This window comes from Thunnus thynnus, chromosome 6, assembly GCF_963924715.1.
Source record: "Thunnus thynnus chromosome 6, fThuThy2.1, whole genome shotgun sequence".
Lineage (NCBI taxonomy): Eukaryota > Metazoa > Chordata > Actinopteri > Scombriformes > Scombridae > Thunnus > Thunnus thynnus.
The window spans coordinates 33,390,973-33,412,726 of record NC_089522.1 but is presented as its reverse complement, the minus strand read 5'-3'; the positions used below and the strand labels follow the sequence as shown (position 1 = coordinate 33,412,726).

Below are 21,754 nucleotides of genomic sequence, written 5' to 3'. Positions count from 1 at the left end.
TTTATGTGATAAAATATTCAGTGAAAAAGCAAGAAGACTTTGTTACCATTTCTGGTCTTTGTTTACTTTGTTCTGCGTATCACGACATGGAAAGAGTTTAAGTTTAACTTAACGTTATTTTTACTGTTTTGTTTGGTCACTTTCTGATAATAAGTAAAAGAGAATATACGCTATAAAGACACACAAAATGATCTGCAACTATTACATTCAAAAACTGACAAAAAAAATAAGATAACATGCCATAACATTAACATGTTGTATTGTTGAGTTATCAAGTACACGTTTGTGTTTTTATGTTGAGAAATGTTCAGCTTATCATGGTGACAGTGAGGAAAATACTTCCATTCAGCGAGTCCTCTGTTCAGCCCACTGACTGATGTTCACAGTGTCTTATAGTGCAGCAGTTGGGTTGATATCAGGGTGAATGGATAGCCGGAGCAGTTGCTCTGAGCATCTAATAATAATGTGGATGGGTTTAAATTGGAGTAATTGAAAACCCGGTGCGGCTCATACAGACGCTAAAGGGCGCCTTGTACGTCAGTATCAGACACCGAGGTAATTTTAATTTTAATAATTTACTAAAATAACAATACTAGCCCCAATAACAGGTAGAGATGCACCGATACTGATACTGATATCTGCCCAATACTGACTCATATAGCTGGATCGGGTATCAGATACCATTATTTTAATAAGTAACAATTCAATAAATTTATATTTATGTATTTATTATATATTATATATTTTGTTTTAGAAAGTTAGGAAAGCAAAATTTAAGTCAAACCTGATTTTGCCTTACACATAAAAGAATGATCCCAGTCTCTTTGACACAGTGAGACATACAGCTTATTAATTAAATACTTGTATTTGATCAGCACTTGGTATCAGCTATTACCCAAAGCCCAGGTGACCGTAACCATATTGGGACTGAAAAATCAACCATCACTATATACCTTGTACTGTTCCTTCATACTCCTATATATTACTTACTGTGTGGAAGTGTGGGGGACCACATACAAAACAAACACTGATCCAATCTTCATCCTTCAAAAGAGCCGTAAGAATTTTTAATCAAATCACTTACAGTGAACCAACAAACCCAATCTTCATCAAACTAAATGCACTAAAATTTAAGGACCTGGTTGACTTCAAAACTATTCAATCATGTAAAAAATCAGCAGTTACCAAACAGTATCCAAAGGTTGTTTCAAATGAGGGAAAGTAAATACGATTTCAGAGGAACATGTATGTATAAGTTCCTCCCTCGGTTTGACCGACAAGAGGAAGGACTGATACTGTCTGATGTCTGTGTTCTTCTTTCTTTCTAAACTTCACTCAGTATTTTCATGTCAGAAATATTATTTATTTTACTGACATTTTAAAATTTCTTTCCAGTGAGATACTACTGAATTTATATTGTGACTTCATTGTTGCTACTTTATATTTAGTTATATTTAAAATATAAATTAATTAATCCCAACTAATCCTGTTCTGAATTTATTCTTTTTTAAACTAATATATTCTCAAAAAAGCAATTCTTTAATAATGAAAAAGTACAGATAAAGAACCTGACCAATAAAGAGTATCACTAAAATCCTAATGATAGCCATCCCTAATTATGATAATGTCTGATTTTAATTCAGACTGTATTAGTTGCATTACATATTGTACCGTGGGATGACAAATTAGTGGGCAGATTACGGTTAATTAACGGTTAAGGTGGATTCAGCCAGTGCCGCTCCCATGAAAAATAATAATGAACACTGGTCTACAGCCATGCTAGCAGCTCTCTGAGGCTACCAGAATATTATAAGAACTGGATACCAGTTGTTTACCACTTGTTTACTTGAATAAAAATGGCTTGCTGAGTGCATAAATCAGCTTTATCGTTCATCTCATTTAATGTTATATTTCAATCGACATTTCGCTCTGCAATAGTGAAATGGCAAAAGTCAACATATGTGAAAAGTGTTTTTTGATTTTCAAGAGGACAGTGTGTGTGCGCCTTTGCCAACTTACGTCACACAGACTGGTTTTTGGTTTTTGTGATCACTATAATATTTATGGAACCATTTCTGAGCTGAAATGTGGAGGAAAGTGTAACGTTCAGATGTAGTGGGTGGAGATGAGGAAGCCCATGTAACCCATATAATTATATTTGTCATTATGGAGTAACTTCCTCTTCTTTGTGTGAGATTTGCATGAGAGTGTAAGAAAGAGCCTGAAAGCTGGTGTCTCAAACCAAAAATGTGAGAGTTTGCAAACTTGATTTTACTGATAACAATGTTAAGTATAGTACTTTATTAATTATCTAATGGTGCTGCTCAGACAACAGAGGATAGATAGAAACGGTTTCTCTTCATGGTTTACTTCTTCTTTAAGTTTACTAGTAAAGTAATAAGACATACAGATGCATAAAAATGATACAATTTTAGTGATTAAAGGAGAAAATTACAAGTTTGCAAACAAGATCATGAGATATAAAAAGATTCATGAGGCTCCCTGTGAAGACTTGTTTCATGATATCAACTTTTAATTTATATCAACTTTTTAATTTTTACCTACATGATGTTTTACAGTTAAGTCTTCAGACCTGACTGATCTGTGGTGTCAGTTTGTTTAATAGTAAACAACAGAGAATGATGGGAAAAAATGAACCAGGCAAAACAAACACACTCACAGTTACCTTTTATTAAGTATTTAATACACATCTGCACGTGTGTCAAAAACCTAGAGATGTCAAAGGTCAAATCAAGCAGTATCAAAATGTTAATCAATAGCATAAAAATGTATAAAATTTCACTCAGTGCTGAATCAATCAATCGATTATTAAAATTGAAACAATGGAAAACCTAAAAGGGTAAAATCAAGATGTAAAATGAAATGATCTGAATTGAAATTATTCTTTAGTATTGCAACAAGTGAAAATCAGTCAATAAAATGCAATTATCAATATCAATCTTTAAATCAAAGACTAGAACATTTGGCATCATAGGCGTCAACTGAGGTATGGCAGCTGTCGTACTTTGGAATATTTTATTTATTTATTTATTTTAAATAAAATCATATATACAATGCATTAAAGTATTCAGTCATTCAGTTTTTCACATTTTGTTGTGTTGCAGACTTATATTAAAATCATTTAAATTCATTTTTTCCCTCATCAGTCCACATTCAATACCCCATACTGACAAAGTGAAGACAGAATTGTAGAATTTTTTGTAAATTAATTAAAAAGGAAAAACTGAAAAATCACATTGACATAAGTATTCATAGCCTTTGCTATGACACTTGATCATCTTTGAGATGTTTCTACACCTTGATTGGAGTCCACCTGTGGTAAATTCAATTGATTGGACATGATTTGGAAAGGAACACACAAGTCTCATAAGGTCTCACAGCTTACAATGCATATCAGAGTAAAAACCAAGCCATGAGGTGAAAGCATAGTACAGAATTCAGGTCCAAATCCAAACATTATCATGTGTTTACTGCCTCTGTGAGTGTAGAGTAGGTTTGGTCTCAGCTGCATCCAGGCTCTAGTAGACGTCTTCATACGTGGAGACTAGATGATGGCGATCATAGCTGACACATAACTGAAAGTAAAACAGGAATGACATCAAACCTAAAATATAGGTAACCAGGGTAACAGACCAGATATTGTGTTCTTTTCAGACGATTGTTTGCTGAAAAATTAGTAATAGCAACTTTACAGGCCAGAGGTCTAGTAACAGTAATTATTTATTATTACATAATTATTTTATTTAATTATAGTTTTGTGCATACTAGTGAAGTAGTTGCAGACATGAGATTGTTTATTCCTAACTGGAAAAATAGAGTTAGTCTGCTATATCCACAGTTAAAGGAAGTTACCTCCATGTTACTGCTGTCTGAGGTTCCTCTGGTGTTCAAACCAGAGTCCCTCTTCATCTTCAGTTTGTAGAGGAGCAGCAGAACAACAGCCAACAGCACAACAATCACAGGCACACATACCACCAGAGGCCAGGAGTAACCTGGGCGAGAGACCTCAGAGACGGCTGGGAAGGAAGAGAGAGAGAGAGACATGTAGTAGTTTAAGAGAGACTGAGACTGTCGTGAGAGACTGAGGCTAACAGAAAATTTGCTGATGTGCTGACGTGCTACGGTAAACGTATTGTATCATTTCCAGTTGCCGACTGTGTATACTGATAGCGTTGTTGCTGCTCTCATCTCAGTTGATTTTCCTATATATATCACATTACTGTGGATTAATATCTGCTGTATATTTAAACTTTCGCTAGTTTTACACAAGCACTCTCAGCGCTTTTCTCTTAGCGACTTTTCTCGCTGATCGCACAAGTTGATAGTTACTTTAGCTCTGCAGCTAGCATTAGCAGCTAATTTAAACTAAGCAGTTAGCGATGGCTTCTCTCTCTCCCTCTCGTTCTCCTGCTCTCTCTTGCTCGGTGTGCCAAATGTTCAGTTACTCCTCTGCCTCCTTTAGTGATAGTGGTAAGTGTAATAAGTGTAGTTTATTTGCAGCACTGGAGGCAAGGCTTAGTGAATTGGAAGCGAGGCTCCGCACCATGGAAAAACAATCAGCAGCTAATGTAGTTAGCCAGCCCCCAGTATCCGGTGCTGACCTAGCATAGCTCCCACTCCCCCGGTAGCTCCCAAGCAGCTGGGAAGCCAGGGCGGCTGGGTGACTGTCCGAAGGAAGCATTAGCCCTAAGCAGAAGCCCACGGTTCATCACCAACCAGTTCATGTTTCTAACAGGTTCTCCCCACCTGCTGAGAAACAAACTCTGATTATTGGCAGCTCCATAGTCAGAAACGTGAAGTTAGCGACACCAGCAGCCATAGTTAAATGTATTCCTGGGGCCAGAGCGGGCGACATTGAGTCAAATTTAAAACTGCTGGCTAAGAATAAACGTAAATATGGTATGATTGTCATTCATGTCGGCGGCAACGACTCCCGATTACGCCAATCAGAGGTCACCAAAATTAATGTTGAGTCGGTGTGTACATTTGCAAAAACTATGTCGGACTCCGTAATTTTCTCTGGACCGCTGCCTAATCTAACCAGTGATGACATGTATAGCCGCATGTCACAATTCAACCGCTGGTTGTCGAGGTGATGTCCAGCAAACGATATGGGCTTCATCGATAATTGGCAGACTTTCTGGGGAAGACCTGGTCTGATTAGGAGAGACGGCATACATCCCACTTTGGATGGAGCTGCTCTCATATCCAGAAATATGGCTGAGTTTATTAATAGACCAAAACCATGACAACCCAGAGTTGAGACCAGGAAGCAGAGCTGCAGTCCTACACGCTTCCCTGCGCTTCCATTAGAACAGTTACCCACCCAAAACTACATAGAGACTGTGTCTGTCCCCTGACCACTTAAATCAATTAAATCCAAAGTAAACAAAAGAGTCATTCATGAAAATCTAGCAAGAATTAAAACCACTACTGCAATAGTACAACAAAATAAGATAATTAAATGTGGACTCTTGAACATTAGATCTCTTTCATCTAAAGCTGTTTTAGTAAACGATTTAATTTCAGATCATCATATTGATTTATTTTGTCTCACTGAAACCTGGCTGTGTCATGAAGAATATGTCAGCCTAAATGAATCCACTCCCCCCAGTCATATTAATACTCATATTCCTCGAGACACTGGCCGAGGAGGAGGAGTTGCAGCCATTGTCAACTCAAGCCTAATCATCAACCCTAGACCTAAATTTAATTATAACTCATTCGAAAGCCTTGTTCTTAGTCTCTCTCACCCAACCTGGAAAACTTTACAGCCAGTTCTATTTGTTATAGTGTACCGTCCTCCTGGCCCGTACTCTGAATTCTCAGAGTTTTTGTCGTATTTAGTCCTTAGTACAGATAAAGTAATTATAGTAGGTGATTTTAATATTCATGTGGACGTTGATAATGACAGTCTCAGCACTGCATTTATCTCATTATTAGACTCAATTGGCTTCTCTCAGTGTGTAAATAATTCCACTGGTCTTAACCACACCCTAGACCTTGTTCTGACTTATGGGATTGAAATTGAACATTTAATAAATTTTCCACAAAATCCTATTTTATCAGATCATTACTTAATAACTTTTGAATTCCTATTACTGGATTACACACCATTAGACAAAAATGTCTTCACTAGATGTCTATCTGATAGTGTTGTAGATAAATTTAAGGAAGCAATTCCATCAGTACTGAATTCACTGCCATGTCTCAATACTACAGAGGACTCTTATGTTAACTTTAGTCCCTCCCAAATTGATAATCTTGTTGATAGTGCTGCAGGCTCATTAAGAAAAACACTCGACTCCATCGCCCCCTTAAAAAAGAAGACAATAAAACATAAGAGGTTAGCTCCATGGTATAACTCCCAAACCCGCAAATTAAAGCAAACATCGCGAAAATTGGAAAGGATTTGGCGTTCCACCAAAGTAGAAGAATCTCGCTTAGTCTGGCAAGATAGTCTTAAAACATATAGGAAGGCCCTCTGTAATGCCAGAGCCGCCTATTACTCAGCATTAATAGAAGAGAATAAAAACAGCCCTAGGTTCCTTTTCAGCACTTTGGCCAGGCTGACAAAGAGTCATAACTCTATTGATCCATGTATTCCTATAGCTCTCAGTAGTAACGATTTTATGAGCTTCTTTAATGATAAAATTCTAACTATTAGAGACAAAATTAACCACCTCCTGCCCTCAACAGGCACCGTTCTCTCGCCAAACACAGGAACCTTAGAAACAGCTGTAAATCCTGACATATATTTGGACTGTTTTTCTCCAGTAGACTTGTCTGAACTAACTTCAATGATTTGTTCAGCTAAACCATCAACCTGTCTCTTAGATCCCATCCCAACTAGGCTGCTTAACAAAGCCTTACCCTTAGTGAGCACTTCTTTACTAGATATGATCAATCTGTCTTTAGTAACAGGCTATGTACCACAGTCTTTTAAAGTAGCTGTAATTAAACCTCTTCTTAAGAAGCCTACTCTTGATTCAGGTGTTTTAGCCAATTATAGACCTATATCTAACCTTCCATTTCTCTCTAAGATCCTTGAGAAAGCAGTCTCTAATCAGTTATGTGACTTTCTACATAACAATAGTTTATTTGAGGATTTTCAGTCAGGATTTAGAGGCATCATAGCACAGAGACAGCACTGGTGAAAGTCACAAATGACCTCCTAACTGCATCGGACAAAGGATTTGTCTCTATACTTGTCCTGTTAGATCTTAGTGCTGCATTCGACACAATTGACCATCAAATCCTTTTGCAGAGACTGGAACATTTAATTGGCATTAAAGGAACTGCATTAAGCTGGTTTAAGTCCTATTTATCAGACCGATTTCAGTTTGTACATGTTAATGATGAATCCTCCATGAAGGCAAAAGTTAGACACGGAGTTCCACAAGGTTCTGTACTTGGACCAATACTATTCACCTTGTATATGCTTCCTTTAGGTAATATTATTAGGAAACACATTTATCAGTGAAGCCAGATGAACCCAATCAGTTAAACAAACACCAAGCATGCCTTAACGACATAAAGACCTGGATGACCTGCAATTTTCTGCTACTAAATTCAGATAAAACTGAAGTTATTGTGTTTGGCCCTAAACACCTTAGAAACACATTATCTAATGATATAGCTACTCTGGATGGCATTACCCTGGCCTCCAGCACCACCGTAAGGAATCTGGGAGTTATCTTTGATCAGGATATGTCCTTTAACTCCCACATAAATCATATCTCAAGGACTGCCTTTTTTCACTTACGTAATATCGCAAAAATCAGGCACATCCTGTCCCTAAAAGATGCAGAAAAACTAGTTCACGCATTTGTTACTTCTAGGCTGGATTATTGCAATTCCTTATTATCAGGCTGCCCTAACAAGTCTCTAAAGACTCTCCAGCTGGTCCAGAATGCAGGTGCACGTGTTCTGACTAAAACTAGAAAAAGAGATCACATTTCTCCCATTTTAGCTTCGCTACATTGGCTTCCTGTAAAATCTAGAATAGAATTTAAAATCCTTCTCCTAACTTACAAAGCCCTTAATGGTCAGGCACAATCATATCTTGAAGACCTCATAATACCGTATTATCCCACTAGAACACTGCGCTCCCAGTATGCAGCTTACTGGTGGTCCCTACAGTCTTTAAAAGTAGAATGAGAGGCAGAGCCTTCAGCTATCAGGCTCCTCTTCTATGGAACCATCTACCAGATTCAGTCCGGGGTGCAGACACCCTCTCTATGTTTAAGAGTCGGCTTAAAACTTTCCTTTTTGATGAAGCTTATAGTTAGGGCCGACCAGGCTCGCCTTGGATCAGCCCTTAGTTATGTTGCTATAGGCCTAGACTACTGGGGGACTTCCCATGATGCACTGAGCTCCTCTCTCCTCCTCCTCCTCTCCATCTGTATGCATTCATGTAACATCAATGCATGTCACTAACTTTGCTTCTTCCCCGGAGTTTTTTGTGTTTTCTCATCTCAAAGGAACCCCGGGTTCTGGGCCGAGCCTTCGCGGTCCTTCACAGTCCTGATGGCATCCTTCCCTGTCTATTGATACTTATACTTGTTGTTGTTGTTGTGATTGTTGCTCTCCTGTCCCCCCTCCCCCTTTCCCTCTCTCTTTCTCTCTCTCAACCCAACCGGTCAAAGCAGATGGCTGCCCACCAAGAGCCGGGGTCTGCTTGAAGTTTCTACCCGTTAAAGGGGAGTTTTTCCTTACCGCTGTCGCCAAGTGCTTGCTCATGGGGGAATTGTTGGGTCTCTGTAAATTAAAGAGTACGGTCTTGACCTGCTCTATGTGAAAAGTGCCTTGAGATGACTTTTGTTGTGATATGGCGCTATATAAATAAAAATTGATTGATTGATTGATTGATTGATTGATTGATTTAAAAATCTGGGATCTTTTGTCTTGTATTGGAAGCTTAAAGGTTCCCTGTGGAGTTTTTGACCACAAGTAGCTTGTTTTTACGTGTGGATCTATGTTGTGCACACGTGGTTGACGTGATACATGTCAATCCTGCCAGTGGTTTCACATCATCCCACTGATCTACAGGATGCAGGAACCTGCCCAGAAACACAGCAATGCACCAACAAAAGCAGGAGAGAAGACCACAAACAATGCAAGGTTTAAAATACTTTAAATAATCAGCTTTGCAAATATATTATGATTGAGGAAACACAGTCAACACTTATGTTGGACCTAAAGGATACACTCAGCATGCTTTGGTGAGTAACACCGAATATATATGCTGAATTTTACTGTTTTAAGAGGACGTTTTGTTGCAGAGAGACAGTGATGGACAGATGGACAGACATGAACTGTCCTGTACCTGTAAACTGCTCTGAGGTTTCAGGGAAAGATGATGAAGGTGTGATCCAGTTTGGTTCTGAAGTGGTTGTAGCTGTGAACAATGAAAACACATTGAAACAATCAGATACTGAATCAATAATGCAGAGAAATGAGATGCTGCTCTAGACAGAAAGATCATATTGACAGCATCCATCACATACACAAGAAAAATGCAGCATTAAATATATTAATTAAGTAATTATTTATAAATATATATATTTATACATTTTAATATGATTTTGCTCAGTTAAGCATCAAAGTAAATATTATTTGTATTGTTTGTTTCGATGAGTGGAGGACAAAGTTTGAAATGAGAAAATAAAACTCAGGCTGGTTGTCTCAAAATAAACATGTAGGGCTGTTTTTATGATCACAGTCAGGTGCTCTCTGCCCAGAGTATCAGGGGCTTCATTTGGTGGTCAGGTTGTCTGGGCGCACCTGTGGCACACTTTGATACGAGGAGGGGTCAGATAAAAAAAAACATCATTATAGGTTGGTGTGTTGGAGGCTGCAACAGTCGTGGTCAATCACAGTCACAGCTACTTTCATCCCCTTTAAACACAGAGCTTTCCCCGTCATGACACACTGACAGTGTGGAGAATTTTCCTCACAAGAAACTTATTGTTGTCTGCGACATAAAGAGTTTCAAACATGAATACAGCAGCTCAAATATACTCTCAAGAGCAGATGATGATTTTTTTTTTAGTTGAATCACCTTTCTGGACACGATGATCCAGCAGCGTGTTACTGTACAATATCTGCAGTTAAAAACCACACCTGCTACTGTACCTCTCCTCCCACTGTAGCGCACAGCGAGTCACCAAGATACCAAACCAACACAGTCGAGGAAAGAGCCTCAGCTCGCTACAGGAGGAAAATGCCAGTTTGATTGTGTGTATAGCCTGATAGCCTGAATGTTTAAATATGTTTTTAAAAAAACATGCAAAAAGATTTTGGTCAGTTGGAGGTTGTGTTGTCCCACATACAGCTGTATCTTTCTTATAACTCTGGCAACATCAGCGCTCCTCTCACTGACATAAATTAGATCACACAAATCAAATTCTGCCTGTAACTTTAGTTGTTTGTTTGTTTGTTTATGTCATTTACATTTTATTTTAATTTTGTATTTCAAATCCGTTTTTTGATATTAGATGAAAACAAGAAAATTTTCCATCACCATTTTTCTTTAAGAGCTCACATGCACTCACCAGAAGGTACATTAATTAAGAATAAACGTTTTCATGATTTTCAATCGAAACTTACCATTTACAACAAAGATCGGGAACCTGTCAGATGAATTTGTTGACAAAGCTCTGCCGTAACCACACCTGTACCGTCCTGTGTCTGACTTCTTCAGCTGTGTGATGGTCACATGCAGTCCATATACAGATCCTTTTGTATATTCAATGCTGTATCTGCCATTCTGAGCTCTGTTCTCTTCTGTTTCAACCAAGATGTCTTCTTCTCTTTTACATTCATCCTTACAGAAGAACTTCCTGCTCCCGTAGACAGTATCCTTGCATGGATATGTGACATTTCCTCCCTCTGTTTCTGCATGGACGAAACTAGTGTTTTGACCCAATGTTGCTCCTGAAAAGATGAACAATCAACAGTTACTGTCTGTACTTCCTGTAAGATCCTGTAAAGCTGACCACAAATGTACACCAACTGCTATTGGCAGTTTTATCTCATTTGAGTTATTCTCATTCACCACTTCCCACCATACGATCTTTTTTGAGTTGTTATATCGCCCTCCTAACTCAAAGGGCAACTTTCTTTCGGAATTTGGTCACTTGCTTTCAATAACTACCACTAACTATGAGAAGGTTATTTTATTGGGAGACAGAAATATTCACATTAACAACCAAAGTGACAAACGTACATCTGAATTCCTTGATCTTATCAGTACTTTTGACTATATTCAGCATGTCTCTGGCTCTATTCACCAACATGGTCATACTCTTGACCTAATTATTACTTATGGCATTAATCCAGTAAATCTACAGACCTTAAACAAGCATGTTTCTGACCATGCAGCTATCCTTTTTAATATCCCATTAGTGCCTACGGTTTCTGACCCTAGAGGCCCTTGTTATTTTAGACCCATCGCGCCACAAAACTGTGAGAATTTCTACAATACCTATCATGCTTCTCAGCAGCTTGACCCTTTAGATTATTCCTGCTCTGTAGAGGAGCTGGCTTCTAAATTTTTGCAACGTTGGGCTACTACACTGGACACTGTAGCACCTGTTAAATTGTCTAGAGCTCGCCCTATTTTGACAAAACCATCTCCATGAGCATTAGGAGGGCATGTAGGAGTGCTGAACGGAAATGGAAAGTTTCCAGATTAAGATATGATTTTAATGCCAAGAAAGAGCTTTTAAAATAATTTAATTATACTGTAAAGGACGAAAGATCAAAATTCTTCTCTCATCTTATTGCTGCAAATCCCCATGACCCAAAGTTACTTTTTAGTACCATTAACTCCTTCAGCCACCGCCCCCACAATTCTATAGGCCTACAAGTCTCCTCAATTGAAAAGTGTGAGAGTTTTCGTTCCTTTTTTGTCAATAAAGTTTCCAACATTAGAGCCAAAATCATATTTTACCACACTGTGAGGTGCATCAGTTTTTAAATTCTTTTTAGCAGATATCCCAGTCAGATTTACTCAACGGCATGAAATCTTCCACCTCTCCCTCTGATGTTTTACCCACTAGATTTTTAGAGGAGGTTTCTGCCATTTTATCCTCAGATATTTTAGCAATTTTTAACAAATCTCTATCTTCAGAGCTTGTACCTCAGATTTTTAAATCAGCTGTTGTTCACCCCCTTCTCAAAAAATCAAATCTTGACACCACTAATCTGAATAATTTTAGACCCATATCCAAATTACCCTTTCTCGCCAAGGTGCTGGAGAAAGTGGTTTACTCTCAGCTTATTTCTTTTATGAATGACCACTCTCTCTTTGAAAAGTTTCAGTCCAGTTTTTGCACTCATCATAGTACAGAAACTGCACTTTTAAAAGTTTTAAACAACATTAGAATGAATGAATTCGGATGCTGGCCGCTGTAGTGTTCTGGTACTTTTGGACCTTTCCGCAGCATTTGACACAGTCAATCATGGAATATTAATTAATGGACTAGAAAACTGCATAGGCATGACTGGTACTGCTCTAGACTGGTTTAAGTCTTATTTGAGTGACAGAACATTCTCTGTTTCAATTAGAAATGTCTCTTCCAAATTCTCAATTATCAGCTGCGGCGTTCCTCAAGGATCAGTTCTTGGCCCTTTACTGTTTTCCATTTACATGTTACCACTGAGTCAAGTCATTTGAAACTCCAATATTTCCTTCCATTTTTATGCAGACAATACACAGATATATCTATCCATAAATCCATCAGACATTACCTCACTTACCTCACTCACAACGTGTCTCGCAAGTATTAGATCTTGGATGTCCAATAATTTCTTAATGCTCAATAATGACAAAAACTGAAGTGATGGTGTTTGGGCCCAGAGCACACAGGGACTCTATTAGAAAGACCTTATTTTCCCAGGGTTTGCAGTGCACCCATGGGGCCAGAAATCTGGGTGTAATCTTTGACTTGAATTTTTCAAAACATTTTACCAAAATCACCAAATCAGCTATCACTCAAATCAGGAACATTGCAAAGATTAGATCTTTTCTTTCTTTCAGTGATGCTGAAATACTCATTCATGCTTTTGTCTCTAGTCATTTAGATTACTGCAACTCCTTATTTGCTGGACTGCCCCTAAAATCAATCAACCACCTACAGCTTGTACAGAATACTGCGGCTAGGGTTCTTACAAGGGCTAAAAATATGATCACATTTCTCCTGTTCTCACCTCATTGCACTGGTTACCTGTGGTTTTTAGAATTGATTTTAAAATTTTACTGCTTGTTTTTAAATCTATGAACGGCCTAGCCCCATCTTATATCACTGACCTTCTCATTCCTTACACCCCAGCTTGTTCTCTAAGATCTGTGGACCAGCTGTTGCACTCAGTCCCCAGGGCAAAGCTTGAGTCAGGGGGTAGAAGGGCATTTGCTGTTAGAGCTCCCCAATTGTGAAACAACCTTCCCCTGGAAATCGGACAAGCTACCTCAGTGTCCTCTTTTAAAACTCTTTTAAAAACTAATTTTTATATAAGTGCATTTAATTAGAGGGTTTTTAAAATATATTTTATTTATTTATTTATTACCTTTACCTTTTGTTTCCATTTCTTATTGTCTTGTAACTTTTCTATATGTAATTGCATTGTGTATTTTGTTTTATGTCTGTGAAGCACTTTGTAAACTTGTTTTTGCTATAAAAATAACATTATTATTATTATTATTATTATTATTATTATTATTATTATTATTATTATATTTTAAAATCATTAAATGGGATGAACATAGTAAATATATCAGGTTTTATGACTTTCAGTAGAAACTCACCATCTGTAACTGTGACATCAAAGTCACAGTAAGAATCTGGGACTGAAGATCCGCCCAAACCAAATCTGTACCGTCCTGAGTCTGACTTGGTCAGCTGTGTGATGTACACAGTCACAGTTCTTCTTCCAGAAGATCCGTCTTTATATCTGATGCTGTATCTGCCACTCTGAGCTGTGACACCATCTGTTTTAATGAGAATGTCTTCTTCTTTACATTCTCCTTTACAGAAGAACTTGATGCTTCCAGATGAAGTGAAGTGGCAAATAAGTGAACCACTTCCTCCTTCAGCTCCAGCAAAAAGGTTTATTGCATTGACGAGTCCAGTGTTTCCATCCTGCAGTGCTGTTGGAAAGATGAACAGTGAATACTGATGATCAATACTTTGTGTATTGTAGACTTACTGTAAACAGACTGCAGATTAATGAGGGCTAATCCATCAGTTCACAGAGAAGCAGAGATGATACAGAGGCAGCCATTAGCAAAGTTTTCACTGACTGTACAGCAGTTGCTGTTGTTCTACTTGTAGCTGCAGTTGTAGTCACAGTGTCTCTGTGGAACGTCTGTTTTTCAATGTTTTTCTTTCATACTTTCTAATATCAAACACATTAATGAGCAACAAATATTCATGATGGATGGTTCATATGTTTAGTTAAATTAGATTATGTTTAATTTAGTTAAATTACAAGATTAGATTATAGAGATGTTGTAATTAGTAACAGAATAATTTAGAGAACGACAGGAAAACTAATTAACATGACAGCAACATAAAAACTTGTGTGATACAAATCTGACATTTGTTAAAATGAACACAATGAATGTCCAGAAGCAGTTTGTGCTGCAGCTTTACAGACACAGTCAGGTAATCAGTCCTCACCTGATAAGAAGCAGAAGAACAGAACATGGTGGATATTCATTCTGAGTTTGATCCTGATGCAGAAAATCATCAAACTGTCAGAGAACTGCCTCTATATGTCTGTCTGATCAATCAGGAAGCTGAAGATGATTTAAGTTAACATTCCTTCCTCTTCCTCTTTCTATCTCTCTCTCTCTGTCTGCGACATGACGATGATGATGGTGGTTGAGGGTACATTAATGAATGAATAATTTTATTTTCAATCCCATTATTTGACCCATATGACCTCTATGGAATTATTCAGACACATTAAACACCAACAAACAACAAATATTGACCTTATAAAAATCTTTACATACTGTATAATATCCCAGGAGATATCCAACAATGAAGATTAAATAAATACATACACACAGTCTAACATATATGAACACAACAAGTGTAATATTAATGTGTGTATATCAGTGGTTTCATGATGAAGCTGCTGACTGAAGATAAGAATAATCACTTTACCCCATTTATGAGCATCTTATAAACATTTAATATATAGTTATAAGGTATAGAGATATTTTATTAATTCTCAGTATTTATTATAACTTCTCCTATGAAGACATATTTTATGTTATTATAACTGAGTTTTACTATATTGTCATTCATTATCAGTTTATACAGCAGCAAACACTTCTGGGTTCCAACAGGAGTTATAACATTTATTAAATATCAATATACAACTTATAAATGATAAATGGGAACGATGTTAAAGTCAAGTGTTACCAATAGATATTCAAACAAATTGAAAGAAGCAATAAGAAAATGTTCAGTGAAGCGTTTGCCTTTCAGAAAAATAAAAATAGATCAGTGAGAGATATTTTGGCTCTAACTGAGACTTGGTGAGAAAAAAGGAGTGTGTTCCTCTTTGTGTAAAACAAATATCAAAACTGCTGACTGCAAACTTCCTTATTTCTAAAATGCTTCAGACAACCTCTAGAACCAAAGTGTCCTGGGTGTTAACTCACACCAATGAATGTGTTTCTTCCCATTAATTTGCTTCTCAAGGTTTCTCATGAGCTTTAAAATGTATTGCTCATTTCTTTTCTTTCTTTTTTTGTAGAATAACACAACTATTTGTAAATTAAGAAACATATGATGTGAACAGCTGCATCCATGATTTATGATGGGTTATAAATATGTAGACTTTACTTGCCTAAGAAATAGACCTAACAAGAGCATTTACTAGAACTCTGAAAGTGTCAGACATGAACACTGACTTGAAGCTGATTTGAAATTTGTTGGGAAATAAAAAAAGATTCAGTGAAGAAAACAGTGAAAGACTGCAGGACCTCTAGAGGTACGAGGCTCTGTGCAACAGCAACATTCACACCACTTGCAGCAGTTCTGGGAGAAGTAAACTGTAAACTTCATGATGCAGCTGTTTTGATGTGCAGTAAGAACAGCTCTGACTGAAGTCACTTTAAATCTTAAACCTTTTATATTAAATTGAATGAAGCAAAGTAAAAGTTTAGTGAATGTCAGCACCCTCGACCAGTTTAGATTAAAGGTTCATATTTTGCTTTTTTTTGTTTTTCTGTCATTTATATCTGGGGATGCACGATATTGGATTTTTGCCGATATCCGATATGCCGATATTTTCCATCTCATTTTTGCCGATATGATGCTGATACCAATATATGCACACATTTTTTTCACCTGGCTGAGGAGACTTTTATGCATATAATCATAGATAGTACAAAGTATGATCAACAAAGACAATATCTGAAGGAAAAATTTAGGAAGGCTGGAGTTCAGGATTAATGGGTCGGATTTAATCTCTGGTCCACACGCCGAAGCAGAAGGTGGCGATAATGCACCTAATACACTGGTTGCCAAGCATTGTTATAAACAAAGAAGAAGTTTTTTTTTTCAAACAGAGTGGTACATCCTGTCAGCCGAGGCGTTTCCTATCTGTGCAGGTGAACACAGCAGCTCCTCCATGGTAGGGGTCTGCTTGAATACAAATACATTATTTGGCAAAGTACAAATAGTGTTTTCTTTTTTAAATATTTGTTTCATACAAATATTTCAATAATTTTTTTTTCAGGAAAAAAACACATTTCAAATACCAGCAGACAGGTCAGTTACATCACTATCTCAGTGTCTCTCCTCTGCTCTGCTGTGACGTCTATCAGCAGGTCTCAACGAGGGGAGTCACATCCACCTGCTACATGACGCACATTTCCTAATTTGGACATCACTCCTGGAGTTGGGGGTGTTCTCGAGAAATAAAGCTGAGCTACTGACACATGTGAAGTGCTCTCAAGGGACTCTCCATAACCTGTTGTTCCCCTTCTCCTTTCCACAAAATTAGGTTGTGAAAAATAGGCAATAAATGAAAAGTGCAAAGCAAGAATCGACTTCTCTACACATTACACACTGTGCTGTCTCTGTGTTATGGGTGTATAAATAGGTAGAGGTCTGTCTGCAACAAGGTGATGAGTAAAGTTTTAGCTCAGTAGTCAGCGCAGTCATCTATGATCTAGAGACTCCAGTTCGAGACCCAGTGTGAAGACCTCCTTCATAAGGTAGTTCATTCATGAACACTTATTGTAACACTTTAATTTTCTAAAATCAAACAAAAACAGGATTTTTAAGCCTCTCTCCACTTTCAAATATAAATACTGGGTTTTCTGCACATCTCAGGCTGAAGACCATTAAGGTGCCTCTGATGGCCACTAGTTGCTTCAACTGACTCCCATTCAAAAAGCCTCAACTTCTCTCTAGAAATACTAAGTCAATCATTGTTTTCAGGGAGCCTTTATGGTCTGAATCTCTAAATTCAGACCCTCTAATAAGTGTTACTTGATTATGATACCTGCCCTGTTAGCACAATTTAGCTAAAGTGGCTAACACTAGCTAACTAACACTTGGTAACCCAAGGGAGCAGCGCTCAGTGTTCCCAGTAAGCTAGTGCTCAGGTCCAAGGTAGCGGGGCGTGTTTCCAGAGCGTGAAAGGCAACACCCCGCACTCTTTATCTGGAAGTACCTGGCTCCAAACTGAAAAGATGGCGCCGACCAGAAGCTGCGGCTCTGGGCTTCAAACTGTCTCCAATGAAACTAACGAGTGATATCCATCTTTATATACAGGCTGTGGTGCCAGTACAGAAGCAGCATATGTCAAACCCGCAACAGAATCGGAACCAAGGAATTGTTTGCTTATTTTTTGACAGCACTACTTTACACAGCCACAAAACGTGAACAAATTTACACGTGCTCCATTGTGCATTTATTTCTGAAATGACTACAAACTTGCAAACATTTTACTTTTCAAATAAAAGTCTATGGAAACTGAAATTTATTACAATAAATCTACCACATGACCTGTCTCTCAAAATAATTTGACATAGATGAGGTCTATAAAGCCTGGGATCTGCATGTTTCAGGCCTGATCAGTTTTAAAAAGTTTCAATGTTTTTATAAAAGTTGAGTAATGTTGCCTTTGTGCTGTAAGCTGTAAGAAAAAAGGTGCTAATGGTGCAATGACGCTCTTTTAAAACACCTTGCAACAAATTCTGTATCAGAATTTGACTCAGACTTCGGTCTGGAGATCAATGCTAATTGCTTTTTAGATGTATGGTGTGAAAATGCAAATGTGTGTTTGGTTTAGTCTGATTGAACCCATCCTGAATACAGTGAAGGCCTAAAGTTTCATTTTTGTACAATAAACTATGTGTTAAACTATGTGAACAACAGTTTGTTTGTTGTGGTAGCATCTTACTACTTCCAACCCTTTGTGGAAGTGCTACAAGTATATAGTTCATCATTTTAAAGGCCAAGTTATGTCCTAAAACAGGTGGGCACTGATGTTTCAGGAAGTATGACTGAAACAGGGGGGAATAGTGCATTTACTGTAATAGTACATTTGTTATTAGTAATGAACTCAATAAGATCCACTAGGATGACATGACTTTAAAACCAGCACATCTTTTAATTTTCACATCCTCAAATGTAAGACCGCATTTTTTCAGTGGAAAATGCCCAGAAAGAGGAAGAAAAACATGCTGATGGAAGCAGAAAGCTTCAGGGCTGCACCCAAATCAGGATATAAGGTTTATATAGATTATGTACCTGTGGTTCATGCTTTATGTCTGGATATTTTTTTGTTTTTGTAAATACTCAGCAGTACATATGTTTCTTTAATAGCAGCTGAATCTCATGTTTTGATTACAAGACACATTTTAACTTTTCCACATAGCTAGAAAGAAATAACAAGTGTATATTGTTCAGATATAAAAGCTCAGTTAAATAGCTGATCAGTCAAACACACTGGACAGTAGAGGAGGAAGTGTGAATAGTGCCACTGATGACATTCTAAGTTAAAAGTAGTTTATCCAACTTTGTTAATATTCAGCACCAGTGCAGAGAACAGGTGCTGCTCTTCGTCGCACTGTTCTCTGTTTACATCTCAGTTATAGTGAGGTAATTTTTAGATGAGTGTTTGTAAAACTTTACAGCCTGTCATGCTTTAGTCAACACCACATTTAGAGGGTGCAGCAATGTATCCTCAGATTAAATAGTCCCTCCAGGAAATTGCAATTTTGCGATTGCAATAATTAATGCAAATTCAAGAGATCTCTGCAATACTTACCACAGCTTGCAATTTTGCCAAATAACCACAACTTTTTTGCATGAAATGGCCAAATCAACAGACTAATTTGAATCAATTGTTGCATTTCATGTCATTGTTACTGATGTCATTGCAGCACACTTAACAAGGGTTTAAGTGGAAGATGCACAAATCTCACCTGACAACAAAGATTACTGCCATAGAACAAGCAAAACGATTCCCAAATGGGAATTCCCACATTGCAGACATCAAAGCTATTATAAGCCTTCAAATGTTATTAACAGAGCAATAACTTCCAAAATGACCACCAGCACACTTATTAGTGTGCTGGCTTATTAGTTTCAGACCAATATGGCTCCCTGAAAACAATGACTGAATTAGTATTTCTAGAAAGAAGTTGAGGCTTTTTGAATGGGAGTCAGTTGGAGCAGCTAGCAGCCATCAGTGACACTTTAAGGTCTGTTTTCCAAGCCTGAGATGACAACATTAAAAAACAAAGAGTAGTGGTCTGACACAGCTAAGTCAACAATCCTATCGACACAGTACGCAACCCTCTGGAAATCGCTAGATCTAAAGTGTGGCCGCAGTTGTGAGTTGGCCCCGCAACATGCTGCATTAAGTCAAAAAAATGTAAAACATCCACAGCCCTGCAGTCAATGGTATTATCAGTATGCAAGTTCAGGTCACCAGTTAGGAGAATGCTGTCATAGTTGGTAACACAGATTAAGAGTAGATCCGCAATTTCAGGTAAAAAAAAGAGGCTGAATACTTTGGTGGTCGATAGATTGTGACCAGTAGTATGGGAGTTTGACTTTCAAGTATAATGGCCTGATATTCAAAAGAGGAAAAATCACCAAAGCTTGGGCGTTATCTGAGAAGATAGCAGCCAGCCCTCCTCCTCGCTTCCCTTCACGGGTCGAGTGAATAAAGTTATAATTTAGAGGTGATGTTTCAATTAAGAGGGATGCGCCATCTGACTGTAACCATGTTTCCGTGAGAAAAATAAAATCAAGTTTGTATATTACAGCAGGCCTGGCCACAGTATCAAAGTGTAAACCTCACATGCTACAGCAGAATACTGTAATAATTTTTACAGCAAACTGTTAAAGTAAATTACAGTAGTGACACTGTTAGTCTGGGATACATTTTTTTGATGAGGATTTGTCATTTACATAAATACATTGTCTGTTTGTGTGACATTTTGAATCTATAATTCATTAATAAGTATAGTGAAGTATAATATCTATACTATTGAAAACAATCAATAAATTTTTGTTCAATCTGAGTTTGATAAATTATAGATTAATTATGTAGGATTGATCACTGAACATAGTTTACTGGAAATGTGTCAAATATTTTGACGTCTGAAGTGTATTATTGCACGGTTGAAATATGTTTAAGTTGGTTCTTCAGCGTTCACTTTCTACCAGCTCTGCCAGAGTGTGAAGTGACTGCAGTTATGGAGAAGTTTGATATTAGCTAAGACCAAAAACACATTCTGACCCTGTTTAACCAAAAATAGACTGATCTTTGAGGACTTTTTTTTTTTAAATTCTTGGACAACCTAATACCTAATTGTGAAATGTAATCACTGCCAAATGCTTTATGATGAAATTAAAATACCACTTACTTTATACTGTAGTATTAACGTATTTTATTTTTTAACCATATATTGGTCACATTATCCATAATACAATACAGATCTTAATCAATGGAATAAAAACTCTATAGAGTTTGACTCAATCAAAGTTGAATCAATCAATTATTAAAGATGCAAATGATGGAAAACTTAAAGGTTAAAATCAAGATGTAAATATTTTCTTAAATCAATTCAAAATGAACAATCAAGATGCGGCATAAAAATATAAACTGAATAAATAAAATGCAATCAAACTAAATGTTTAAATGAAAATCAAGACAGTGAAACTGAAACATTTAACTTAAAACAATCTGAATCTAAATTATTCTTTAGAGAACAAGTGAAAAGCAGTCAATAAAATGCAATCATCAATATGAGTCTAATACAGTAATTATATCACTTATCAAATCATTCAAAAGAAATAATCTAAAACAAAGACTTGAACATCTGACATATCAGTAAATGAAATGGATCAATAGCAAACAGCATTTATCAAACATAATAAATAATCTGTCCAAGTAGGAAAAGGTGAGTAAATAACAGATTGTGAGTCAAGCAAGAGGAAAGTTCAAACTAATCTCAGAGGGACAAAAGTTCTCCCAGAAACTGATGAAGTAATTGTTACTGTTTGTTTGATGGACCCGGTTCCTGCTACATAAGGGTCTGCTCCTGTTAGAAAAACACAGCTTCAGTCAGTCATCTCACATGGAACACATTATAGAAGTGAAAAGTGACGGAGCAGCGACCTCTAGTGACCTCTGTTCTTATCACATGTCAGTCAGCCTAACAGTGGTGAAAAGAGGAGGATCC

The 21,754-nt window shown here is 37.3% G+C and overlaps 2 protein-coding genes across 4 annotated transcripts in view; both read right to left on the bottom strand.

Annotated features, from left to right (window-relative positions):
* Positions 1 to 2,670: 2,670 nt before the first annotated feature.
* Positions 2,671 to 16,676, bottom strand: LOC137185282 (polymeric immunoglobulin receptor-like). Its single transcript, XM_067593629.1, has 6 exons — positions 16,611 to 16,676; positions 13,832 to 14,198; positions 10,633 to 10,959; positions 9,350 to 9,421; positions 3,874 to 4,037; positions 2,671 to 3,596 (listed from the first exon to the last, which is right to left on the bottom strand). Exons 1-6 carry the CDS (start codon positions 16,674 to 16,676, stop codon positions 3,540 to 3,542), a joined length of 1,053 nt encoding a protein of 350 aa, XP_067449730.1. The 3' UTR covers positions 2,671 to 3,539.
* Positions 16,677 to 20,944: 4,268 nt separating this feature from the next.
* The window catches only part of LOC137185180 (polymeric immunoglobulin receptor-like), a 65,508-nt gene continuing 64,698 nt past the window's right edge, over positions 20,945 to 21,754 (bottom strand). For all 3 annotated transcript variants that reach the window (XR_010928795.1, XR_010928794.1, XR_010928799.1), the window contains one exon: positions 20,945 to 21,613. The gene's annotated coding sequence lies outside the window, so the exon portion shown is untranslated. The remainder of the gene's footprint in view (positions 21,614 to 21,754) is intronic.